This window comes from Mesitornis unicolor, unplaced genomic scaffold (assembly GCF_000695765.1).
Source record: "Mesitornis unicolor isolate BGI_N332 unplaced genomic scaffold, ASM69576v1 scaffold45254, whole genome shotgun sequence".
In the NCBI taxonomy this organism is placed as follows: domain Eukaryota; kingdom Metazoa; phylum Chordata; class Aves; order Mesitornithiformes; family Mesitornithidae; genus Mesitornis; species Mesitornis unicolor.
In genome coordinates this window covers 2,602-25,920 of record NW_010180236.1, presented here as the reverse complement: position 1 = coordinate 25,920, position 23,319 = coordinate 2,602, and the positions used below count along the sequence as shown (strand labels likewise).

Sequence of the window (23,319 nt, the reverse complement as noted above, 5' to 3'; positions counted from 1 at the left end):
GAAGGGGCTCGGTACCATTGGCCCTGGCTGCCATCGGTGTCTTGCAGTGCTACTTGTGTCCCTTGAGTATCTCCCACTGCCTCTGATGCTCTCAGTGTAGCACCCAGGGCTTGCAGACATCCCCTCCTCCCAGTTCGAGGCTTGAGGGAGGTGGCAGGCTTGGCTGTGGGCTGGAGTTGCACACTTTCTCCAGCTAGTTGGCTCTGCTGCTCCTTTCCTCCACCCTAGTACACCTGAGAGAAGCTAGCTAGCCCCCAAAAAACAGCTTCTTTTTTTCCAGCCAGTTGTGCTGCTCCCTGAAAATGCCCCAGGCTCTGAGGTGCCTTGATATGGGAGAGCTGTGGGGACCCTCTGTGGGGCATGGGCTCTGGGTTGTCCCTGCAGAGGCAGCCCTACCACCACAGCTCAGTGGAGCCTCTCAGGCTGTTTTGCAATGGAGCCATCATCCCTGAGGGCTTTGACCCTGCGGCCCAGGCTGTGCCCTTTGCTGAGCTGTCAGCAATGTGCCAGTGCCACTTCATCCCACAGGGCTTCCTCAGAGGAGCAGATGCTCCTTAGCCAGCTGTGCTGGAGGTTCTCCTCATTTCCAGCCACTTGGTCCTGAGAATGCTTTCCTGCTCCAGCCTCACTGTCCATCCTAGAAGCAGGTTGTGCTTTGCACCTATTCCTCCCCTCCTGATCTAATAGCCAGCCCTCATGTGTCTTCCAGAAAAGCTATTGCCAAGTCCAGCCTCCAGCACATGGTAGCCCAGCCAAACCCTGCAGTAGCCATGAGGAGCGACTCGGAGAGGCAGATACGCAGCGCTGTGGACTGGAGTGTAAGTTGTAGCGCATTTTACTGGGCATTGCATGGAATGGGCTCCCGGCCAAGAAGCAGCAGGCTCTTCCCAGGCTGAGGCTTCCCAGGTGACTTCAGCTTTGACACATTTATGGCCTCCACCATTGCCACCAGCTGGTGCTAGCATCTGTGCTGCTGGCAGCACCCTTTAATGCTGCAAGGAGAGGCTGTGCAGGCACAGGTGGTTCCTGGGAGGATGGCATAGGTCCTCCACTGTCAGCTCTTCTGCTCCTGGCAGCCAAAGTCTTCTGGTGGCTAGGGCCAAGGAACAGGAGCAAGCCCCTGCTCCTTCACAGACAAATCCTGGCAGGTTTTTAAGTTGCACCCTGAGGTCGTAGAACAGAAGCTGTTTCAGGAGAGTCCCTTGCATTGAATTTGCCCCATTGCCTCCTCTCAGGGGGTGATGGAAGCAGCACCTCTGTGCAGAATACTGGGCTGTAGGCCTTGGAGGTGGTTTCCTGAGGCCCTCTCATTTCCAACAGCAGCAGCTTCCTGAGGTTCCTCTGTCCAGATGTTGGCCCTGGTTGTTCTGTGCATCTTGTCTCCTGTACCTAGCTCCAACCTCCCACTCCCCTGCCAATGTCCAGTATCTTGTCCCTCGCACAAAGCATTTTAGGGGCTCAGATGCCTGTCTGGGAAGTGCTCTCAGAAAACCTTGTTGTCTTGTGCCTTTCAGGAGACTGCGGTCTATGGGGAGCACATCTGGTTTGAGACCAATGTCTCTGGGGACTTCTGCTACGTTGGGGAGCAGAACTGTATGGCAAAGCTGCTGGTGAGTCACCCGCTGTCCTCCTGGCCAGGGCCGCAGATGTGGACTGTGCTGCCACCCGGCGGGGAGACCGCAAAGGCCCCGCTGCTGCTGCTGGGGGCTGTGCAGGGGGCTAGGAGGCCGCTAAGGCATTGCGAGCGTGTCCCTCCTACCACTGCGCGCTGGAGGGCTACATCCCCAGTTTCTGCCAGTGCTGGTGCTCTGTTAGCACTGGGAACCTGAGGCAGGCTTGCCGCTCGCCTGGAAGTGATACGATGATATTCTAGGGAGAGGCCGTTGGGGTCCCATGCCCTTAGAGACAATCTGAACAAGACCTTTCAGTAGAGAAGAAAAGTGAGCACTGGAGACCCAGGCCTGCTGCCTCTTCACCCTGCAGGCAGCACTGATCTTACGGGGTTGCTGCAGTCCTTCCTCCCAGCTTGCAGGCTCAGTCCTGTGGGACACGGAGCAGTGATGCCATCCTGTGCCTGCTCATGGGAGCCCTGCAGGTGCCTCCCAGACTGGCCTCCATGGTGCTCTCAGGCAGTGTCAGAGGAAGCCAAGGACTAGGGGACAGGACAGCAGGAGAGCACCTCCCTGCTCTGTCCCAGACTTGAGACCATCTGCTCTAGGCACATGCTTGGATCCCTTCACTTGCAAGGAGTCTAGGTTATGTCTAGCTTTCCTACAGGACTTGTTCTACATCCTGAAATACATGAAGGAGGTGTGATGGGAGGCTGAACTTGCTGGCCTCTGAACACTGTTATTCACACGCATGTTTTCATTCCCCTTTTCTCATCCTCCAGCAAAAACCTCTCTCCAGGCGTAAGTGTGCAGCCTGCAAGATCGTAGTGCATACACCCTGCATTGAACAGCTGGAGAAAGTGAGTAGAGCCTGATAAGCCCTCTCTGTGGCTCACAAAGTTGTAACAGTGTTTTCCTGGGCAGCCCTTCCTCTTGGGTAGTGAATCATAAGAAGATTTGGGAACTGCAATGTGTCATTGCAGAGAGCAGTCTTCTGAGGAGACATTACAAAAAGGACCACCTAGTGACATGATTGGGAACCCAGGTTCAATTTTGTTCAGTAACAGAGATATGTGGGAGGTTTTGTGGCAAGCACCAAACATCTTCAGAGTCTTTGGGCCTGCTGTAGTAAAATAAACTCCAGTAGGTTTCCTTTGGGTGTGATGCTTTTACTGATTCCTCTCGTGTGTTTTCAATCTACAGATAAATTTCCGCTGCAAACCTTCCTTCAGGGAATCAGGATCCCGGAACGTACGGGAGGTGAGAGATGTGCCTGGGATACTGCCCCATGTCTGACACCCCTCACCTTCCCAGTTTGGTGGCAAAGGCATCAGATGCTTCCAGCACATTGCCCATCAGAGTGCAGTCATTGTGCTGCCTCCCAGCTCATAGGGGATGTTGCAGTAAAAGGGATCTTTCTTTGCAATGCAGCAGCACAGTCTGGGTGTGAGGAGTGAGGAGCTCACGACAGCAAATGCAGAGCATCTGCTGGTTTTGTATGTTCTAAAGCTTCTGCATCTGTATGGGCAGAATCTGCAAACAGTTGTTTCTGGGAGAGCTTTTTCCCCCTTGTGCTGTTCCCCAAGCAAGTAGAGAAGGCTGTGGCAAACAGCGGGTCCCCAAGTCTCCCAGAGTTTGGAAGGGTGCAATATGGGCTCACTTCTTGCTTTATCACTCAGCCCTGATGTGGGTGCCACAGGTACTCCAGGTATCTGGAAGATGCCCACAGTGGTGCTGTCAGATCCTTTTATCCCACGTTTTAATGTAGTGGGTGTAAGTGTTGGCCTGGGACCTGTCTGCTGAGCTGCAGTGGTAGAGGTACCTGTCAGCCTTCATGCTTCACCCTCCAGCCTGTAGAGCCAGCATAGCCCATGGGGTGCTCTGGTGTGGGTGTCAAAGGTTCTGTCATGGGCCTTTATGGTAACACAGCTGCTGCCTCCACAGTGTGTTTGTGTTGGCACAGCAGACACAGTAGGCGAAAGGTACTCAAACACAGGGCTGCTTGCTCAGAAATGTCAGTGTGAACTGGTAAGGTGAAGCTTTCAACATCACTTTAAACCTTTCTTTTCTTCCTTTGCTTCTTCTGTTGTGAGGCCCTCCTCCTCACGTCACTCTTGGTCTAGCTCCTTTATTTGTCCTTCACTTACTTTTGCCTTCTCCCAGAGTGCTGGGGCTGGCATATGTGAGCAGCAGGTGTGCATGCTGCAAAAGCTGAGGTCTTGGCTGGCTTGGGTCTATTTCTCCTGCCTGTTCCTGCCCTCTCATGCTGGGCTTTTCACTTTTTTTTTCTCTTTTTTTTTTTCTTAAGCCCATAGTTGTCCGGCATCACTGGGTACACCGAAGGAGGCAGGAAGGGAAATGCCGGCAGTGTGGCAAGGTAAGAGGGCATCTGTTGGGTTTTTTTCTCAGTCTGAAGGAAATCTAAGGTCAAATCAAAGACAGAGATATCCCACCACTCCTGTTTGGCAGCAGCAGCCTACAACAGCACCAAGATGCCTGCTCTGTTTTGCACAGTGAAGCACTACGTAAGTGCTTCCCACGTAGACTTGTCCCCTGGGCCCAGTCAATCCTGGAGGGGACTCTCTTCCTGATATGCTTTCCTTGGGCAATAGGGACACCCCTGCAGAGCACAGTGGCCTCCCTGGTGCTGTAGTGGTGGTTGGGGTTATCTGACAGAGATCGGGAGGCTCCAGCTGCAGGCATGCTCTCTTTGGTAACGTCTCTCTTGGTCGTGTGAAAGTTGTGTTGGGTGGTAGAAAGCTGCGAGGGAATTCCCTGAGCCTCTTTTCCTTCCCTCCATAGGGTTTCCAGCAGAAGTTTGCCTTCCACAGTAAAGAGATTGTAGCCATCAGCTGTTCCTGGTGCAAACAAGCGGTGAGCAAAGCCCCCATTGAACACCTTACCAACCTGCTCCACATCTAATGACCTCTGCTTTCTGCTGGGACTTCCCAAGATGCTTCTCTGCAGCCTGCCCTTAACAGCTCTTCTTACTGGGAGAGGCTGTACTGTGGTAGCTGTACTGTGGAGCTCCTATGAGAAACTTTCTCCTCATTGCCTTCCCATTACAAAATTCCTGCATGGTTCCTCCAGCGCTCCCTGCACTGGCATGGGGGAGCTGGAAGGAGGAGAAGGTGGCTGTTCCTGGCGAACTGAGTAGCCGAGTTTTCTCTCTCTCTCCTCTTGTCCTTCCGCAGTATCATAGCAAAGTGTCGTGTTTCATGCTGCAACACATTGAAGAGCCCTGCTCGCTGGGGGCTCATGCTGCTGTTGTCGTTCCTCCAACCTGGATTCTGCGGGTCCGACGGCCCCAGGTAACTCCCCTCAGCTCTTGTGGCTCTTTCACAACACCTGCTTGCCCAGCAGCAGCTCATGGATTTTGGGGGTTTCTTTTCTCTCCAGAACCCACTGAAATCTAGTAAGAAGAAGAAGCGGACATCGTTCAAGCGGAAATCCAGCAAAAAAGGGGCCGAGGTAAGAGATGAGGGGACAGGGAACCACCTTGTGTTGGAAGGGTGGAGGGACTGGGCAGGCAGGAGCAGGACTGGGAAACAAGGGGACTTTTCTGAGTTTAATGTCTGCTCTGAGGTTAAGGAGGGTGAGGTGGAGGGAGGATGTCTGCTAGCAGGGCACATTGCAGCTATAAGGCTTATCAGGTGGCTGGGATGTTTTCTCTTCCACTTCTGACCATGCGTGATGTTAGGGCTCAGCTGGAGGTGGGAGTTTGCATTTCCTCAGATTCATTGAAGGATCTGTGTTGTCTCTTGCAGGAAGGGAGGTGGAAACCGTTTGTCATCAAGCCCATGCCAGCTCCTCTTATGAAGCCCTTGCTGGTGTTTGTGAACCCTAAGAGCGGTGGGAATCAGGTAGGGCCTTGTCCTGTATCTCCCTGAGAATGCAGCTCTATGGGGGCATTGCCTTTTGGCTGTTGAGGATTCAGCATAGTTTTGGTAATGTCTCAGCTGCAGAAGAGGCAAGGCAACCTCCACAATGCCAGTTTGCTGCCCGACAACCCCCACCTAGGCCAGGCTTTGCCTGAGTCCCTCCAGAATGCCATTGTCTTGGCCTGTCCTTGAGACCAGATGCCTTCTTCCCTCTGCCCACTTGGAACTCCCTATTCCCTGCTGAATTCTTGCTTGTCCTCACAGGGAGCTAAAATCATCCAGTCCTTCATGTGGTATCTCAACCCCCGGCAAGTTTTCGACCTCAGCCAGGGTGGACCCAAGGAGGCGTGAGTACTGATGGGGGCAGAACCCCTGTCCCTGCCCCAGAGATCCCTCCCCAGAGCTCTTCCTGCAGCGGGCAGATGCCTGATGCTCCATACCTCTTTTGTGCAAAGAGACCTCCAACGAGTCTCTAGGATACCTTGAGGCAAGTCCTGACCTTTGCAGTATTTCCTGCTGGAGGGCTGGTCTAATCTTAAGGCTAGTGGCAAAGAGACAAGCTTTAGGGTGACATACCCAAATCTAGTTCGTTACGTTACATTAACGTCATGTGGGTCTTGTCTGCTTGTGTTTTGGCTTACCTATGTGTACACAGACTTGCTCTTCCTCTGCAAGAGCTGGTGGAGCCAAAGTTACTGTGGTCACTGCTGTGAACTGCTGTGGCGATGGGGAGGGAGGCACACATGTGGCTGTGTGAATGCCACAGGCTCTGTGAGGGCAGGGAGCACTGCAGCTGCTGTGGAGCACCTTCTGTGCCTCTGCTCTCCTCTCCTTATCCTCTCTGTTCCTTGCAGGCTGGAGCTGTACCGCAAGGTTCACAACCTCCGGATCCTGGCATGCGGGGGAGACGGCACGGTGAGTCCCCCAGCCCCTCTGTGCCTGCAGTACCTCTCACCCCAGGCCTTTCCAGTGCCAGCAACAGTCCTCCTCACTGTAATCCAGAACAGGGCAAAACGTGTGCACTGTGTTCATGGTACAGCTGGTGGCACCAAATACTGTGAGTCTCCTTGTGCACTGCTCCAGAGTGTGCTAGTCTATGGCACGTCTGGATTTGTAGCCCTTTTTGAGGCCAGTGTCCTCACTGAGATTACTGGTACCTCCTTCAGCACTTGTTTGGAGCATTAAAGACAGTGAATAGCCTCAGTGGTGGCTAAGGGGACCCCATCTCTGCCCCTCTGCCATGGCTAGTGCTCCGAGTCACCTCCCTCTGCCTGCTGGTCCCTGACATAACCAACCATTTCGTGGTGCACTCTTGCTCGAGCAGGTGGGCTGGATACTCTCCATTCTGGACCAGTTACGCCTCAACCCACCTCCTCCTGTGGCGATCCTACCTTTGGGGACAGGGAATGACTTGGCCAGGACGCTGAACTGGGGAGGGGTAAGTGACGGGCAGAAGAGCTCACTGCTGATGATGGGGGCTGAGTGCTTCAGCTCCAGTTTCAGACACATGGGTGGGGATTTGCACTGACTGCCTTTTTGACTTTCCCTAACTACAGACCAACAAAAAAGTGCAGTTTGGATGTTACTCTTTGTCTGACTTTTGAATTATTCTGAATTGAGTTATAATGTATTAGGGCATTAACAAAGGCAATCATTATTTCAAATTTGGGGAGATTTTTAGAAGGAGGATGTATTGTTTTTAAATTTAAAGTCCCACTTTGTTGAACATCCAAGTAGAATCAATCTTTTCCACATCCTTTGTTATGGGATGTCCTTCCCAAAGAAGAAGACACCTCTGCAGAAGGCAGATAGGAGGCTCACCAAGTCCTACTCTTCACCAGGGTTACACAGATGAGCCTCTGTCCAAGATCCTGTCGCACGTTGAAGATGGGAACATTGTGCAGCTCGATCGCTGGAACCTCCATGTGGAGCCAAACCCCGATGCGAACCCTGAGGAAAAGGATGAGACGGCCACTGAGAAGGTGGGACACCTCCTCTCCACATTTGTTTCCTGTGTTGGAGGTCTGTGTTGTCCTTCTCCCACTGGCTCAGGCAGGGTGTTGGGCTGGCATTTCCCTGCTGCAGCTCCACGCCTCTCCTTATGGCTCTGACTCATGGCGAGGAATGTAGAGATCTGGACTGAATGTCCACCTGAAGTTTTTAACCACAGCTTGCAACATGCTTATAAGCCCAGTCCTCTCTGAAACTGTTTCTTTAGCAGAAACATGGGTGATTGCTGGTATCTTGGAGACCAGATTATGTCCCCTTGGGTCACATCCCTTGCCCCTAGGAGCCAGGGGCCAGTCCATCATCTCAGGCTGGTGACCTCTGTATTTTCCCCTCAGCCTCATGAACACAGTGCATGGCTCTGCTGTAGCCTGATCTTGTCTTTGGTGTGGCCACACACTGGCAATCTCATCTTTGTTCCTCTTCTCCATTTCAGCTCCCCTTGGATGTCTTTAATAACTATTTCAGTCTTGGCTTTGACGCACGGGTGACACTGGAGTTCCACGAATCCCGAGGTACAGGGGGGAGGCAGGGCTGGGGCAGGGTCTGTGGTGAGAGAGCAGGCAAGTAAAGTATTTCTGCATGCAGGCCAGTGACCTGGACTTTTTTCTCCTTTCCCTAGAGGCCAACCCGGAGAAGTTCAACAGCCGGTTTCGGAATAAAATGTTCTATGCTGGGGTGAGTGCGTGGAGGGTATCAGGGCATGCCTTCACAGCAGCCTTAGCATCAGCTGGAGCACGGGCCCCATCTCCTGTCTGCACCCTCAACTCACTCGTCTGGGTTACAAAGGCCTTCACGTGCACCCACGCTGAGCCTCCGTGAAGCAAGGCTGCAGCCCTGGGAGTCGCAGCTCCTCTTTGGCCGCAAGTGCTGCTGGCAGTACAGCTTGCTCTCTGGCCTGCCATTCAGTTGCTGTCTTGATCTCCTGCCACTATTGTTCTTGCTCTCCAACTCATGGATGGTCACCCAGGCAGGACCTCCTTGGAGCTGTGGGGGGGCAGGCACAGTGCCCCCTGCAGAGGAATGGGAAGCCTTTCCATAGAGTCCCCACACTGCTTTGGTATTGTATTTTATACCTTAGACCAGCTACAGCTCCCTGGCTAATTATGCCACCCTTCTGTATCTCACCCCTAGAGCTTTGTGTCTCAGTGGTATCTTTCTTTGTCCATCCCCCCCATCCTCAATATACCTGCCTACCCAGGTGGCTGGGTGACCAGTATTTGAACAAGACTAAAGGCCAAAGTGCTGCTGTGTACCTTCTCACATCTCTCCTGTTTGTGTCTCCTCTCTGTACAGTTAAATCCAAAGGGGAACCTATGATCTATGTAAAAGAGGCCATACTGTCTCTCCTGGTATCTCTAGATGGGATCACATCAGCTCTGTTTTATGGTACCTCATTGCAGCTTGAGACTGAGTTTGTCTCTTGTGACTAGAGTCTCTCACTAGAGTCTCCTCCTTGACCCACCTTGCCAGCTCTTCCCTAAAGCTGAGACTGGGCTGGCAAGGAAATACTGGAGGGTGTTGCTAAAGGTGTCCCAAGGTTTTTGCTAGGCAAAATGGCCAGAGGAATGGATCTGTTTTGGGAGGGGAGAAGATAGGGCTTCTGCCAATGGACATTGAAGGGATTTGCTGCTCTCAGCAGCTGAGGTCTGAAGGTTGGTGACAGGCTTCCTGGCTGCCCATTTCAGTGAACGTGTGGGTGCTAATGCTGTCTCTTGCCTTGGCAGACGGCTTTCTCCGACTTCCTCACAGGGAGCTCCAAAGACTTGGCAAAGCACATCAAATTGGTTGTGAGTGTCCAGGGGTGCTCTGGGCCAGGGAGGGGGTTGAGCTGCCAAGGGGTGAGGAGTGTGTTCCTTTGGCACACTGGGTATCTCGGGATTGGGGAGAGGATGTGTTTGTGGGGACACTGACTTCCCTTGGTGTGGAGGACAGTCACTGTGGAGAGCAGATAGGGAAGTGATTTCCTCTCAGGTGGGTAGGGTGGGCCAAGCCTCCTCATTAACAGCAGTCTGAACACCTCTGTGTTGTCTCCAGTGCGATGGGGCAGACCTGACCTCTAAGATCCAGGACCTGAAGCCCCAGTGCCTGGTCTTCCTGAACATCCCCAGGTGAGCAGCCCCAGGACCTGCCCTCATGTGCTGGGCTCCTCATCCCCATGCCACAGGTCCCTGCCCAGGTTTGAGGGAACCTGTCTGTGCATCACTTGCCATCCCTTCACAGGTACTGTGCAGGCACCATGCCCTGGGGCAACCCTGGGGAGCACCATGACTTTGAGCCCCAGCGCCATGATGATGGCTGCATTGAAGTTATTGGCTTCACCATGACATCCCTGGTGAGTCAGTGCTGTTGCCAGCTGCAGCTGGCTAGCTCCCATTGACCAGGCGTCAGCCAGACCCCCGGCTTCTCTGCTGAGGAGCTGTGGTGCTGGCCCATGTGACAGTGTCTGCTCTCTGAGATGTAGGCAAGGTGCTGTCATGCTCTAGTCTCTGTGGGTCCCTTCCAGAACTTGGTTCAGTTGTGGTATCTGGCTGACGATGGGTACTCCCCCCATCCACCCTTCAGTCTGTGGTCTGCTCTCACTCTGAACCCTTTCACAGGCTGCCTTGCAGGTCGGTGGCCATGGGGAGCGGCTGTGCCAGTGCCGGCAGGTAGTTCTCACCACGTCCAAGGCCATCCCCATGCAGGTAGATGGAGAGCCCTGCAAGCTGGCAGCTTCTTGCATCCACATCTCCCTGCGCAATCAAGCCAACATGGTGCAGAAGACCAAGCGGCGCAACTCCATGCCTCTGCTCAATGAGTAGGTTCCTCAGATCAATCTGCCACCTCCTCTCCAAAGTAGAATGGATGGAGGGGGAAGGGATGGGACTGATCCATCTCTCCCAGAGGCATTTTGATCCTCTCTCATGAAGGGCCTGGGAAGGAAACAGGTCACAGAAGTATGGCCAGACCTTGATGCTGGAGAAGCTGGTGGTGCCAAGCTCCCCAGCTCAGTCTGTGCTCTTGCCTGTTTTGCAGGGGTGAGTGGGATAAGAAGAAAGTAGACTGTCACTTTCTGATCCCTTCCCTTCTTGTTCCTCCCTGCATGCAGCCAGCAGCCAGTGCCTGAGCGGCTGCGGATCCGGGTGAGCCGAATCAGCATGCGTGACTACGAGGCACTGCACTATGACAAGGAAAAGCTCAAGGAAGCCTGTGAGTGACCAAGGGGTGGGAGCTGCAGTTCCTGAGTCTGGCAGTGCCCTCAGCTCGGCTGTGTGAGGTGTTGGGGATGCAGCACAGGCTGCTCCCTGACTCGTGTCTGTGCCCTGTCGTGCAGCTGTGCCGCTGGGGATCATTGTGGTTCCTGGAGACAGCGACCTGGAGTTGTGCCGGACCCAAATTGAAAGGCTGCAGGAGGTGAGGTGTTGCATGGGTAGTGGTCATGGCTGGATGGAGGGGCTCAGGGAAGGGATTTCTAAGCCTCCTTGACTTGCATGCTCCAACACACACACGTGTGCACACACACTTCGGCTTCTGGTAGCAGGTCACAGTTTGCCTTCACAACATGGTGGAGACAGGATCCCAATTTGGATGGCCTGTTGCTCCCTGTTCTCTTGCAGCTTCTTTCTCAGTGTTACTCTTCTGACCTTGTTCTGGTGGCCCAGAAAAATTACGGGGCAGTGGAAAAATCTAGCACGATCCTGTGGGGGTCACGTCCTGGGCCTTTGAGGAGGCCTTTCCTCTGCCCCTTTGTTGTGCTGTGTTCCTTCAGCCCTCTGCAGGCTCTGTCTTTCCTGGCGCAGCTCTGCCCTGCCCAGGTGCCTGGATTAGGGCTGTCCCCTGCTTCAAGTCTTGCATTTGCAAGTACTAACTTTTGTGCTCCTGCCAATGTGCCAGTGTGAGTCCGTGACCCAGCCACAGGCTGTGTCACCCTTGCTGCTGGTGACCAATTCCTTCTGAGCCCACAGTGTGCCTCCTGGTGCCACACTGCTCAGTCTGATTTTCTCCCAGAAGACTGAAAGGAGAAAATCAGTCCCCAGTTAGCTGGCTCTTATGCCAGGGTTTACTCCCCTTGGGCAACCGCTGTGCTCTGGCCTCAAAGCAGGGCAGGGACCAGGGACCTTGGCCAGGCCATGTGTAATGTGTGTTGCACATTAAACAACCCCAGTGGGACGAGAGAGGGGCTGGGGGGCTGCCCAGACAAAGGCTGTAACGGCACACCTTGCCTTTCTGCAGGATTTCCCTCCACAGCCCTCTGCTTTAGAGCGCCTGCTCTTTCAGGTGTGTATGGCCTCGCTCCGTCATCCCGGGCCCATCTGTCCTGTCCACCGTGCCAGTCTCATGGGCTCGTTTTGTGGCACTTCTCTCTTCAGTGAGCTGTTGTGTGTCAGCTCCAGTCTGCTCCATGCTGCTTCCCGTTGCTGCATGCTGTGCCTGTTTTCAAGTTCCCCTTTCCATCCAAGCACCTGTGGTCCTCCATGTCTGCAGGGACTTGCCAAAGCAGGAGGGGCACTCTGGGGATAGATGGAGAGGATAAGAGATATGCATTTATCCTCTTCTTTTTTTTTATACAGGAGGGAGATGGAGCCAAACCGAAGACACTGTCATCCCAGAAGCTGTCGCCCAAGTGGTGCTTCCTGGACTGTGAGTATCACCTTCCCCTGAGAGTGCTGTGTCTGAATTTGGGGGAGTAAGGGGACAGACCCTTAGTGACAAGCCACTGAGAGCCACGTGGGACTTGGGACTTACGGATGTTGGGGTCTTTGCAGCCACATGCATCAGTTTTTTGCCCTAGTCTGTGTCTCTGGCTGCTGACCACGAGTGGAGCTAGAGGTGTCTGCTGGTCACTGTGGGACTGCGAGAGTTGCTCTCCTGTGTCTTGCAGGCAGGGGGCCCTCCTGCTCCAGCACGCGAGGAGAGGGCTTCACCAGGAGCATCCCGGTGGTGCAGGGTCCCCTGTACCAGGTGCTCCTTCTCAGCTGCCTGAAAGCAGCTTTCTCCTCTCCCTTCGCTTTCACTGCCCGAGAGGCTCCAGAGCTCTCCCTCTGTGCCTGCAAGCTGGCCGAGAGAAATGACTCCTTGTGGCACTTCATCTCCCTGACTTCCCAGCAGCAGAGCACAACCAAAGTGCACCATGGGCCTGGGAAGCTTCATGCTAGGCAGAGAGGGTGCAGCTTCACCCTTTGGGGTGGCAGCCCTGCATGTGGAGCTGCTGGTGCTGCTGCGCCCAGATGTCACTACCAGGACAGCTGCACCAGGACCGCTTTCCCTCTTCCTGCCAGGCTCCCAGCAGCAGGTTCTGGGCTCAGGAAAATGTGTCAGGAAAGAGTCCAGAGCCTCATTGAAGGCAGCACAGGCTCATTCAAGTGGCTGAATTACAGGCCTTCAGCAGCAGCACCCTGGCTGTAAATCTCCAGCCAGGACAGGACAAATGGGGCCCTTTCACCCCTCTCATCTGCTCTGGCCCATGCCCACTCTGTTTGTGGAGGGGATTCCCCAAGTCCCCAAGGGTCTCACCACAGCAACTTTGCCTGGGCAGGCACCAGCGGCCTGGCGGGACACAGGGGAAGTGCCACCCTGTGTGAGGACCCAGTTGTCCTGGCTCTGTGCTCTTGCTTGTCCTGCTCTCCCCTGGTGATACCATAAGTCCCCAGACCCTCTCTGCCTCCCTGGGGGTGGTGGCTGCATGGATCTGGCTCCAGCACAGCTACTTGCTCCATGGGTTTTGTAGGAGCAAATCTCCTGTTGTGGGGACCTCTCCTTTAAGGACGAGCCGAGAGATGCACTTGGACAGGCTGCTGCCAGCAACAGGCTGCAGGCTGGTTTGAAGCTCTGCTGCTGTCCTAGGAGATGGAGGCTTGCATCTGCAGCTGGTGGTGGTGTGTTCCATTGTACCTGGCAGTCACAAGCTCTGATGTGGCCTTGTGGTCTGAGACATTACTCAGTCAAGTTACTCAGAGCTCCATCTTCTCCCAGCCCCACTTAGTGCCCCTGTTTCTCAGTGCTGTGCAACAAGGTGCATCACGTCAAATTGGAGCAGTTCCTCACCTGGTGCAAGTGAATGCTGAGATGAGCACTGCACAGCTCTGAGCTTTGTCTGCTTGGGCTTATGCTAGAGCACCTAAAAGCACCCAGAAAGGCCATGGTGCCAGCCAGGCATGTTCTTGCCTTCTCTGTGGCTCCTTGCCAGGAGTCATCAAGGAAGAGATCGCAAGCAAAGACATGTGGCACAGGGACATGGTGGTCTGCAGGCTCAAGGGGCTGCCTCTCAGATAAAGACAGCAGCAGGATCCCAAAGGGAAGGGGGGTACTCCTGGTCAGGGGGTGCTGTTTGCTTTGCTGTGCCCTCTGTGCAAGCCACAAAGTGCCTGGATAGTTCACTGTCAGTTGGTGGTTGAAAGTGGCCGTCTCTCTTGCCTCATGCCAAGAATCACCCTGTCTCGCTCTGTCCCTGTCTTACAGCAACCACGGCCGATCGGTTCTACAGGATAGACCGTGCACAGGTGAGGGTGGCCTTGTCCTCTGCCATCATCCCCCCTGGCATCTGCTGGGAAGGTTCTTGGCTGTCCCACATTCATGCAGACCAACAGGCAGACTTAGCCTTGGGGATACATAGGTCTTGCATTGCTGCCCTGCCCTGTAGCATCCTCTGAGGGGGATTGCGATGAGCCTGGCCCGGGACCTGCCCCAGCACCTCCTGGTTCCTGCAGAATAGGGAGGAAATGTGAGTGGGAGCAGAATCTTGAGTTGGAAGCTGCCTGCAGGGTCCCACAGTGGAGTGGGTAAGGAATAGCAATGTAGCAAGGTTGGCCAAGGGATGCACTGATTGGGATAATCTTAACCAATATTAAATACTTTACCTTATGATCTGGGACCTGGAGATGAGATTTATGGGTCATCTGCTAAGTTAGCAAGGATAGGAATCCTGAAAAGAACAAGGAGACACAGAGGCTTCCCGGTCACAGGTCCCAGGACTCTTCAAGCCACCATGGCTCTGCTGAGGAGTGGGTGGGCTACAAGGCATGGGATGGGAGGGGATGGAGCTATGCAGAAGTAGGTCTTGCTTCTGAGGAGGGCTGACTTGTGTCTTTCAGGAGCATCTCAACTATGTGACAGAGATCTCTCAGGATGAGCTCTATGTGCTGGACCCAGAGCTAGTGATCACCCAGACTGTGGGCACCTCTCCTGCCATGCCTGACCTTGTCGACTCATCTGCCGCACCCACTGGGCATCATTTTGCATTCCCCTCCTCTTCCCACTCTCCATCCTCCTCCTCTGCCCCCAGGTGAGTCTGGAATGGGGGTGCTGGACCTCAGGAAGGATGGGCAGTGTTGGGATAGCCAGGGCTGGCTTCACAGCATTGATCTGTGGGCCAGATTACAGGAGGGCTCTCTGGAAGCGAGCAGGAATTCCGTGCTGAGTTAGACCAAGGGATGAGATGCCATCCTGTCTTTCCTGCTCCTCTGCCAGTGCTGCTGGAAGCAGTGGGGCAGCACTAGGTGGCCTTGGGGTCAAGCTTCAGCACCTGGCCCATGGGGCAAAGGGCATGGGTGTCTTTGACCCAACTGAGGCCAGCCCTGGGTATGGGTGAGCAATGGAGCAGGGAGTAGCAGTAGAAATGGAAGTGGGGATGGGGAAGAAAAGGAGCAGATGGCACGGCCAAAGAGCAACCAAGTCCCCTCGCCTGCCTCTGCTTCTGTCTGCTGGAGGAGTGCTGCAGGCAGGCTTCTCCACAGCCATCCCTCTGCCCACGGCGTGCCCTTTTGGGCAATCTGCTGCAAGCACTGGCAGGGTTGGTTACACCTTTTCATCTTCCCTTCTAGCGCTGAGCCTGAGCACTGCCTCCCGCACAAAGGTGAGTCCTGTCCCACCCCTTGTCGCACCCCCTCTTAGGTCACGCTGTTTTGTCCTCCTGCCATGTTTTTTTTGGCTTGTTCTTTCCTTGACGTGCAGGCAGGAGCCCTGCTGCCTGTGTGCTAGGCAGGAGCATGGAGTCTTGTGGGCAGGTGACCCCAGAGGTGGGCAGGAGAGACCTGACAGTGATTTGTGGGGTAGCCTGGCCAGGCGCCTTCCTGACTCCACCGTGCGGGAAATGGCATAGCTGAGGGGTTAATCTCCACCTGCAGAGCTCGGGAGGTGGGAGCACAAGGTCAGGGGCCTCACCGAGCTGAGCAAATGGAAATTGTTTCCTGGAGCTTGAGCAGAGCCCAGTGCCTGGAAGTGTGAGTGAGTCATGGGTGAGAGGCGTCTCGGCCGCTGGCTGACGCCCAGGAGATCTGCTCCCCACTTCCATCAAAAGTCATCCTGCCCATGGGCAGAGACTGCTCCCCTTGCACACGCACCTCCCTGGGGCTGAGGTCTGGCTACACCCCCAGCTACATGAGGTCTCCCGCCTTCCCCCAGCTTGTCCCTTAAATGCCTGAAGGTGGAGAAGCCATGTAAAACCAATCTGACCCAGGGGTTAGCACCTGGAGGAGCTCCAGCTGACTGCTGAGCCTCTGGTGCCCAACCCTTGGCTCCCTAGTTAGATAAACAACATTACAGCTTGGCTTTTCTGACCCCCACTCATCTCCCTTTTTTGCAGACAACCTTCTGATAGAAGCTGCCAAGAGTGGCAATTTCAGCAAGGTAGGTGCTCCCGCTGCCTCCTGCAGTGTGCAGCCAGGGCTGGCTCTGGGTGCTTGCCCCACAGCCTGCCTGCCTGGCGTGCCCCTCAGGCTGTGGGAAGACCTGCCAGTTGTGCTCCGTGATTCTCCTGGAGCAGCTCCTGTCAAGGGCCTTCCTCCAGGAGCAGCTGGAAACCAGGCAGGCTTCTGGCAAGAAGCCCTGTTCTGAGGCTCTGGGGACGAGGAGGGAAGGGACTTGGTGGTGTGGCTGACAAAGCTCCCCACCAGGCCCCGAACATCCACACAACCTGCTGGGCACACTGGGGACACGATGCTGGGGCTTGGGGCTTGGAGCTGGGAAAGGCAACTAATCCTGAGCAATCTGGCAATCCTGTAGTTCAAAGAGCTGCACCGGGCTGGAAGAGACCTGATGGTGCGAGACTCCTTGGGCCAGACTGTCCTCCACCATGCTGTCAGATCGGGGAGCAAGGACATCGTCAAATACATCATCGAGAATGGTGAGCTGGGACCAGAGGAGCACCCGAAAAAGCCCGACACTCTGCTTGGAGGGAATGCTCCTGGGTGTGGAACTTTCCCCTCCAGGTTTGCCACATCCTCCTTCTAGCAGATGGGCTTTCCCTGGCACCTGTCTGCCAGTGTTGGGGTGTCCCTGTGGCTGTTACATGGTATGGTCCCATCCTTGCAGGGACCGGCATGTCTCTCGGTGTCCTGCTTCTGCCTTCAGGGCAGCTGACCTGTTGTTTTTGGCAGCTCCCACTGAAATACAGGCTACTTTATTTTTATTTAGATATTTATCTGTAATGAATCCACAACAACTCTTCTTCCCTGGTCTCAGCTGGGCTTAGATGTCATTGCTGGCCTGAGTGCTTTGGAGCCATGGCATTTGCAGGCAGCATGGGAAGAAAACAGCAGCAGTGTGAGACTGGGGAGGGGGTGTGTCTTTGTCCCACAGCCAGGTCTCACTCGCCCTGCACTGTCTTTCTCTCCACAGCCCCTTCAGAAATCCTCGATGCCACAGAGGAAGAGAAGTAAGTTGCTGACTGACTTGTGTTACCTATTGGCCAGACCCTCTGCCAGGTGACCAGTTGACTGGGCACTTACCAGCCACCCTCGCTCTAATTACCTCCCTCTGGTTCCCAGTCCACACTGGACTGACTATCCCGAAGCAGTACCCTCTCCTCTGCCAGGGCTGCATGGACAAGCATACCACCCACCACAAACTTCTGCTGCAGCCGAATTGCTGTCCCCCTGCTGCCACCCACATGTTCTGCATGTCCTCATTTGGGGGGGACATCTCATATCTCCTGCTTTCTCCTCCCCAGCGGCGAAACCAGCTTGCACCAGGCTGCAGCCTTACGCCAGCGCACTATCTGCCACTACATCGTGGAGGCTGGGGCTTCACTCATGAAGACGGACTTGCAGGTGATGGTGGGAGGGCTGGCAGTGGGGCTTGCTGGGGGTCCGGGAGGCTGGCAGGAATGGGGCAGCAGGAGAGCAAAGCAAAGGGTACTTTGGCTGGGGTCTTTTCAAGCCAGAGAGGAGCTGATACGAAGCACCCATGCTCGGCCAGCAGAGCCCAGCTGCAGAGGGGTTAAATCCCTCTCCTCCCTGCGCTTCTCTCAGTGTTGTTTTATTAAATTAGAAGCCAGGGGCTGGAACGTCTCATCCCCTTCTCCCCCTTCCCACCCTCCGGGGTCAGAGCAAGGACATTCTCCCTGCAATCGAGCTCCCAGCTGCAGGGCTCCCCCCTGCTCTTCCCCCATGAGCAGTCATGATGGAGGCACCGGGAGCTGCTCTCGGTGGGTGAAGCTGGCGAGCAAGGGCAAGCAGTGGTGGCCCTTTGCCTTGCATGCCGAGTTACTTGAGACATGCCTTGGTGCCGGGGAGTTGTGCCAGCCCTGGCAGAGGTGCTGTGACAGGGGAGCTTGAGGACACGTTTTGGTACAGGAGCTTTCCAGGACTGGTGGGCGACAGAGGGGACATGGTCACACCTGTCTGGTGGAGCTCATAAAGTTGGGCTGTAGCAGAGGAGATGTAGTAACAAGCCAAGAAGGTGCAATCTGCGGGTCTGGGAGACAGGCTAGGAGCCCAGCCAGGGGGGTGCAAACTTTCTGGGGCTGGTGGAGCTTGGGGGCCACCTCAGACAATGCAGAGCCCCGTTGTGAGCTGCCAGGGAGATGCCATACAGACAAATCTCTGGCTTTCCATGGTTCCTTCTTGGTCCTTGCACAGCACCAGGAGTGGGGCTGGCCTGATTGGAGACTCAGCCAGCAGAGGCAAGGGGAGAGGGCAGCTCTGGGGACACTGCCCCTCTTTACCTCCAGCCCCCTCATCTGCCTGAAGGAGGGGAGCAGCCCTCAACCTGCCAGCACAAAAGGGAGCCCCGCTCAGGCATGCCGGCTGCCCTGGGGAATGGGGCTTGCACATGCCTGTGTGAACTCGCATCCAGGTTTGTAGCTGTCTGGGGACCCCTCTCCGCTGCTGTCCTGACCTCATGTGGGCCCCGGGTCGCAGTGGGCCTGCATAGGCACGAGCCCACCTTGTCAGAAGCCCCAGCGTCAGCCCTGTGGCACAAATTCAGAGCGGGCTGATCCTGCACTCTGCAGCGGTGAAGGAGGCTGAGCCTTACCGGTTGGTGTGCCCCAGCCCCACCGGGCAGGAGGGCCCTGGCAGCTCCGGTTTCAGGCTGCGGGCGGGCAGCCTTGCAGTGGGGCTTCTGCAGGGGGACGGGAAAGAAACTCAATTCCTCCTCTGGTCTTATCCCCACTTTGTTAAATGAGCGCCTGTGTTCAGGGGCTGCAGAGAGGAGGCCCCTGAGGAGAGCTGACACCAAAGCACAGAGCAGTCTCCCTACCCCTGCCTGCGTGTGTGTGGGGGGAACGTGTGCGGGACTGTGGAGTGTGCCCGGATCTTGGAGTGCGTTTGCAAAAAAAGGAGTTTCTTGGTGCGTCGCACCTCTCTGCAGCCACATGCTGGTGGGCTTTTGTCCACAGCCGCATCCAGGTCTGGCGGAGGCTCTGTGTGCCTGACCACTGTTCCTACTGGAGAAATACAGCTGCGGGTCGCCCAAGAGGCCCCAGACCCCACCGCAGCCGCCCGTACCCCGCTGAGCAGCAGGGGATGAGCCAGGCAGGCCAGGCATCCCTTCCGGGGCCTGTTTTCAATGGCAGCGGCAGAGTGCCAGGTCTCTGCGGCTTTTCTCAGCAGCACAGCAGAGTCCGGGTGCTTGGCGAGGAGTGAGGAGCAGGGGGAGAGAAAGAGGGAGAGGAGACAGAGCTGGGAGCTGTTAACAGATTTGCTTTTTATGGAGTGCGGGAGTTCATTAGTGGACACAGTCCAGATGGCTGCAATAAGCTGGTGAAATGTGATCCCCCTCCAGGAGCGGGAGCGCTAGCCAGGCTGTGAGAGGGAAGGGGGGTTGGTATTCCCGGGCATTCCCCAGACATACCCCTCATTCCTCACCCTCTCCCGCCTGCCTCCCCAGCACCGGGGAAGAGCAGGTCTCAGGAACCAACCTTTGTCTCCTCTCGGGGAGGGGTGATGGTCAGGGATGGTCTTTGTCCTGGTCTGCATGCAGGGTCAGTGGCCCTTCAGGGGACAGCTTCCAGCCCCACAGCAGTTGGGCTGCTTGGGAGCACACTTTTGCTCCATGGCAAGCACCTGGACACTTGACTGCTGCTCACCTCAGGACTCGTCTGAAAGCTTTGCTGGACCCAGCTGCAGCCACCTTTTCAGTGGAGGAACAAGGGCACCTTTGGGTGCCAAGGGAGTGTTTGGGCAATGCTCGGTGCTCTGACATCTTTTGCCTCCCTTATGCAGGGAGACACCCCCAAGCATCGGGCTGAGAAAGCCAATGACCCTGACTTAGCTGCCTACCTCGAGAACCGACAGCACTACCAGATGATCCAGCGGGAGGACCAGGAGACAGCTGTGTAGTGCTTGGCGTGCCTTAGCCCAGGCCAACTTGGGCAGGACAAGAAGAGGATGATGGCAACTGGCAGAGCTGTGAGTCTGGCCCAGCCCTCCTTAGATGTCAGCCTGGTCCCCGGAGGAGATTGAGACAGCAGAGCTCAGCCCCAGGCTGGGCTGGGACTCTGTTTATGAGGACAGTGGGTGTTTGGGATTTGAAGCCTGGCTCTTTGTGTGTGTGCCCCTTTGCCCCTCATCCACCACATTCCCTCCCCTGGATGGGCTCCATCCTGTAGCCCTGGTGGGGCAGGCCTGGCTGAAGGTCCAGGTCACCCATGGGAGTGATGCCAGGTGCCCTTTCCACAGGCTTCTACCTATGATCCTTGTGGGGTATCGTTGCTCATACCCTCTCCCTGCCATCAGTGACCCTCCTTTAGATGCTTGGCATGTCCTGTTCCTCCTCTCCTGTCTGGCACAGCCACAGGAGGCACAGGCTGTGTGGTCAGAGAGCAGAAAGCCTCAGATTTTGCCCCAAGTGAAGCACCATGACTTTGTGTCACTGTTTCCTTCCCCCTCCTGTCACTCTGGGGCTTCCCCAGGTCTCTGTGTTGCCCTACTGGGGCCTTCTGCGGCAGGAGGGATGGGATGGATCTCTGGCACACCCAGGCTTTCCTTAGAGCATTGGGGCTGGTGCAGCTGGAAGCAGGGCAGCTGCTGCCCTCCCAGTTGCCTTTAGTGCTCAGCCAGTCTCAGTCTTGCCGAGGACAGGGTTGGCATGGAGGAAGGGTACCGAGCCCACCGCTGTCCTTCCCTCCGCAGGGCTGGGAGAGCAGTGTGCACACCCAGTGTTTGCTGGGCTTCTCTTTGTAACCCTGCTGCAGCACGTAGCCACAGTAGAGAGCTGCACTTGGCCTGGGCAGTGGCTGCAGCAGAGTCTGTTACATTTCCCAAATACTGACTAGAATCTGGCTGCCCTCTCTGCTTCAGCTCCTTCCCCAATGCTTGATGTTGCACTGGGCTGGAGGGGCAGTGCTGGGGTCAGTGCTGCTCTCAGGGATTCCCCCATGCCCCCCAACCTGTCAACAAGCATCCTCCGAGTCTGACTTCTGCCATCTCCCAGACTGAGTGTGGGGCTGTGCAGGGAAAACTTCAGAGCTCGCCCAGCCCAGACACAAGCTCCCCAGCAGGCCACCAACTTACCCTCTCCAGATTTAGCAGAAAGAGGGATTTGGATGCCTAGGAAGCATCAGGGCTCCAGCCCCAAGTCATGCCTGCGATGGCATGGCATTTCATCTACCATGGGGCATGAGGTACCATGACCCATCTCCCCTGCGGATGCTGTGGGTGCTGAGCATCCAGAGAGGCACCAAGCCAGCCCTTTGGCAAGGCATTTGCAGCACTGACAGTCTCTGGGACCTCACCAGAGGAGGACAGCTGATGGCTCTGGGCCTTTCAGACCTGCTTGGCGCCTTCAGGCGGGCAGCAGTTGGAAAGCGGGTTGCTCCTCGCAGTGTGGGTCCCACGAGAGGATGCTGCTGCCACATGGGGTCTTTGTGGTCCCACCTGCACTCACATCGAACTGCACCCGCCGCTTGTGCTGAATGGCACCGTTCAAATCTCTCCTAATACCAATACCAAAAAAAGGATATGAGGATACTGCAGAGAACCATAATACCCTTCAGGCTTTTTGGCGGAGGGGCAGAGTTCCCTTGGAGGACGTGGAATGCTGTGGTGGGGAGCAGAGGCACAGGGCAGCACAGAGTGCAGGGGCCAACAGCAGTATTGGCAATTAATAGTGTCGTGACACATTCAGAGCTGGAATGCTCCAGCAGTGCCCAGGTTCCCATCAGCATTGCTCGCTGGCCGCTGACACACAAGGCACCGTAATCTTCTCAAAGGTGCAAACTTTTGCCCAAACTTACGTGCTCTTAGCCCGGGTGCCCAGCCTGGCCTGCAGGCATTTACAGCCTCAGCTTCCCCCTTTCTCCCTCGTTTTGTATCTTCTCTTACAGTTTTTGTACAGGTAGTTGAGAGACACACTGTCCCCCTCCCCATCTGGCCCCTCTGTGCACACGTGAGCTGAGTTGCTGTGCAATTCCGAGACTGGCTTGTATTTTGGCGGAGGGGTTGTTGGTTGCCCTGCCTGTGGAGGGCAGGGGTTCTGTGCAATACCTGGGTCTGTGTTTCCTAGATGCTGTTGTAGGACTGTATTTTTGTAACTCTGTGAGGGTGCTGGCTCCAGCAGGCCAAGGGCCTGGCATGAGCCTGCGTTCCCATCGCTTTTCAACTTGGACCATTTGGATGTTGTTGTTTCTTGCCATTGAAATAAAGAGATGGATGTTTTAGTTCCTGTCTCCAGCTGCATACGTGAGAATGGGGTGGGTGCTGCATGAGTGATACCCCTCAAGGTTGTACCTCAAGGCTTCTGCCCCCCATCCTAACTGGGGGTACTCTGGGGAGTTCCATGCTGGGCCAGGTCCTTGCCTGCTTCCCTGCACAGCATCCCTCTGGGACAGTTGCTGGATACAGTGACATTGTCGTGAGGGCCCTTCTCCTACACTCTGTGGCATACGTCGATACTCAGTGTAACCTGGAACAGGGAGAAAATGCACCACCATCCCAAGCGATCCAGAAGGGAAGTGTGAGTCAGGAGCTGGCAGCCTGCTGTTCCTGCCCTGCTCCAGTTGCTCCCTGGGGTGAGAGGCGGCAGGCTGGGCCGCAGGCCTGCCCGGCCGGCACCCGCCCTTTCCCCTCTCCAGCCACAGGGCTATCAATGGATACTACAGCAGCATCCAGCCTCTTGATTTCAAAACGTTTCTGTTAGCAATTTTTTGTGTTAAGCGGTCTCCAGCCACAGTGCTCTGAAGGACTCGAGCCTGCTCGGGGGCTCTTCCCATTCATTCCCAGCTCCAGAGGGGAGCGTTTGGGGTCCTTCCAATGCTGAGCACTGGGGCTGCAGCGTTGAGGGCTGTGAGTGTGAGGACCTCCTCAGATTACAGAAGCAGGGGATGGGGAACGCTTCTGCTTCCAGCCCTGGACTTGTAAGGTTGACTGCGGCCAACACCATCTCTCCTGCAGTGTTTCCTTTGCAAAAGGGAGATAATCGCTCTGGCCTGTGGTGTGCTGGTGGGGGAGCCGGGGATGGACATGGTGGGTAATGAGGAGCTACACTCATACCTTTAGCTCAGATTCCTGAGGGCAGCTTGGCAGCCTGCCTGTCGCTCCTGCCACCCCTTCTCCACTCGGAGAAGGAGCCTTCTCCGTCTGTGTTGGCCCTTCCACCCCCCGTGCCTCCCTTTCATTGCC

At 55.6% G+C, this 23,319-nt stretch overlaps 1 protein-coding gene across 1 annotated transcript; it reads left to right on the top strand.

The window, feature by feature from the left end:
• Positions 1 to 641: 641 nt before the first annotated feature.
• Positions 642 to 20,283, top strand: DGKZ (diacylglycerol kinase, zeta; the record flags this gene model as incomplete). The annotated part of the gene is made up of 30 exons (XM_010183041.1): positions 642 to 818; positions 1,515 to 1,610; positions 2,393 to 2,470; positions 2,814 to 2,870; positions 3,919 to 3,987; positions 4,413 to 4,484; positions 4,805 to 4,921; positions 5,010 to 5,081; positions 5,378 to 5,473; positions 5,756 to 5,838; positions 6,346 to 6,406; positions 6,816 to 6,929; positions 7,333 to 7,473; positions 7,935 to 8,013; positions 8,121 to 8,176; positions 9,226 to 9,288; positions 9,536 to 9,609; positions 9,722 to 9,833; positions 10,099 to 10,298; positions 10,590 to 10,690; positions 10,815 to 10,894; positions 12,052 to 12,121; positions 13,940 to 13,980; positions 14,572 to 14,762; positions 15,301 to 15,332; positions 16,062 to 16,105; positions 16,481 to 16,601; positions 17,096 to 17,132; positions 17,427 to 17,526; positions 19,924 to 20,283. Coding segments are annotated over 30 exons (2,751 nt in total), but the record flags the coding sequence as incomplete, so codon positions are not given.
• Between the last annotated feature and the right edge of the window lie 3,036 nt (positions 20,284 to 23,319).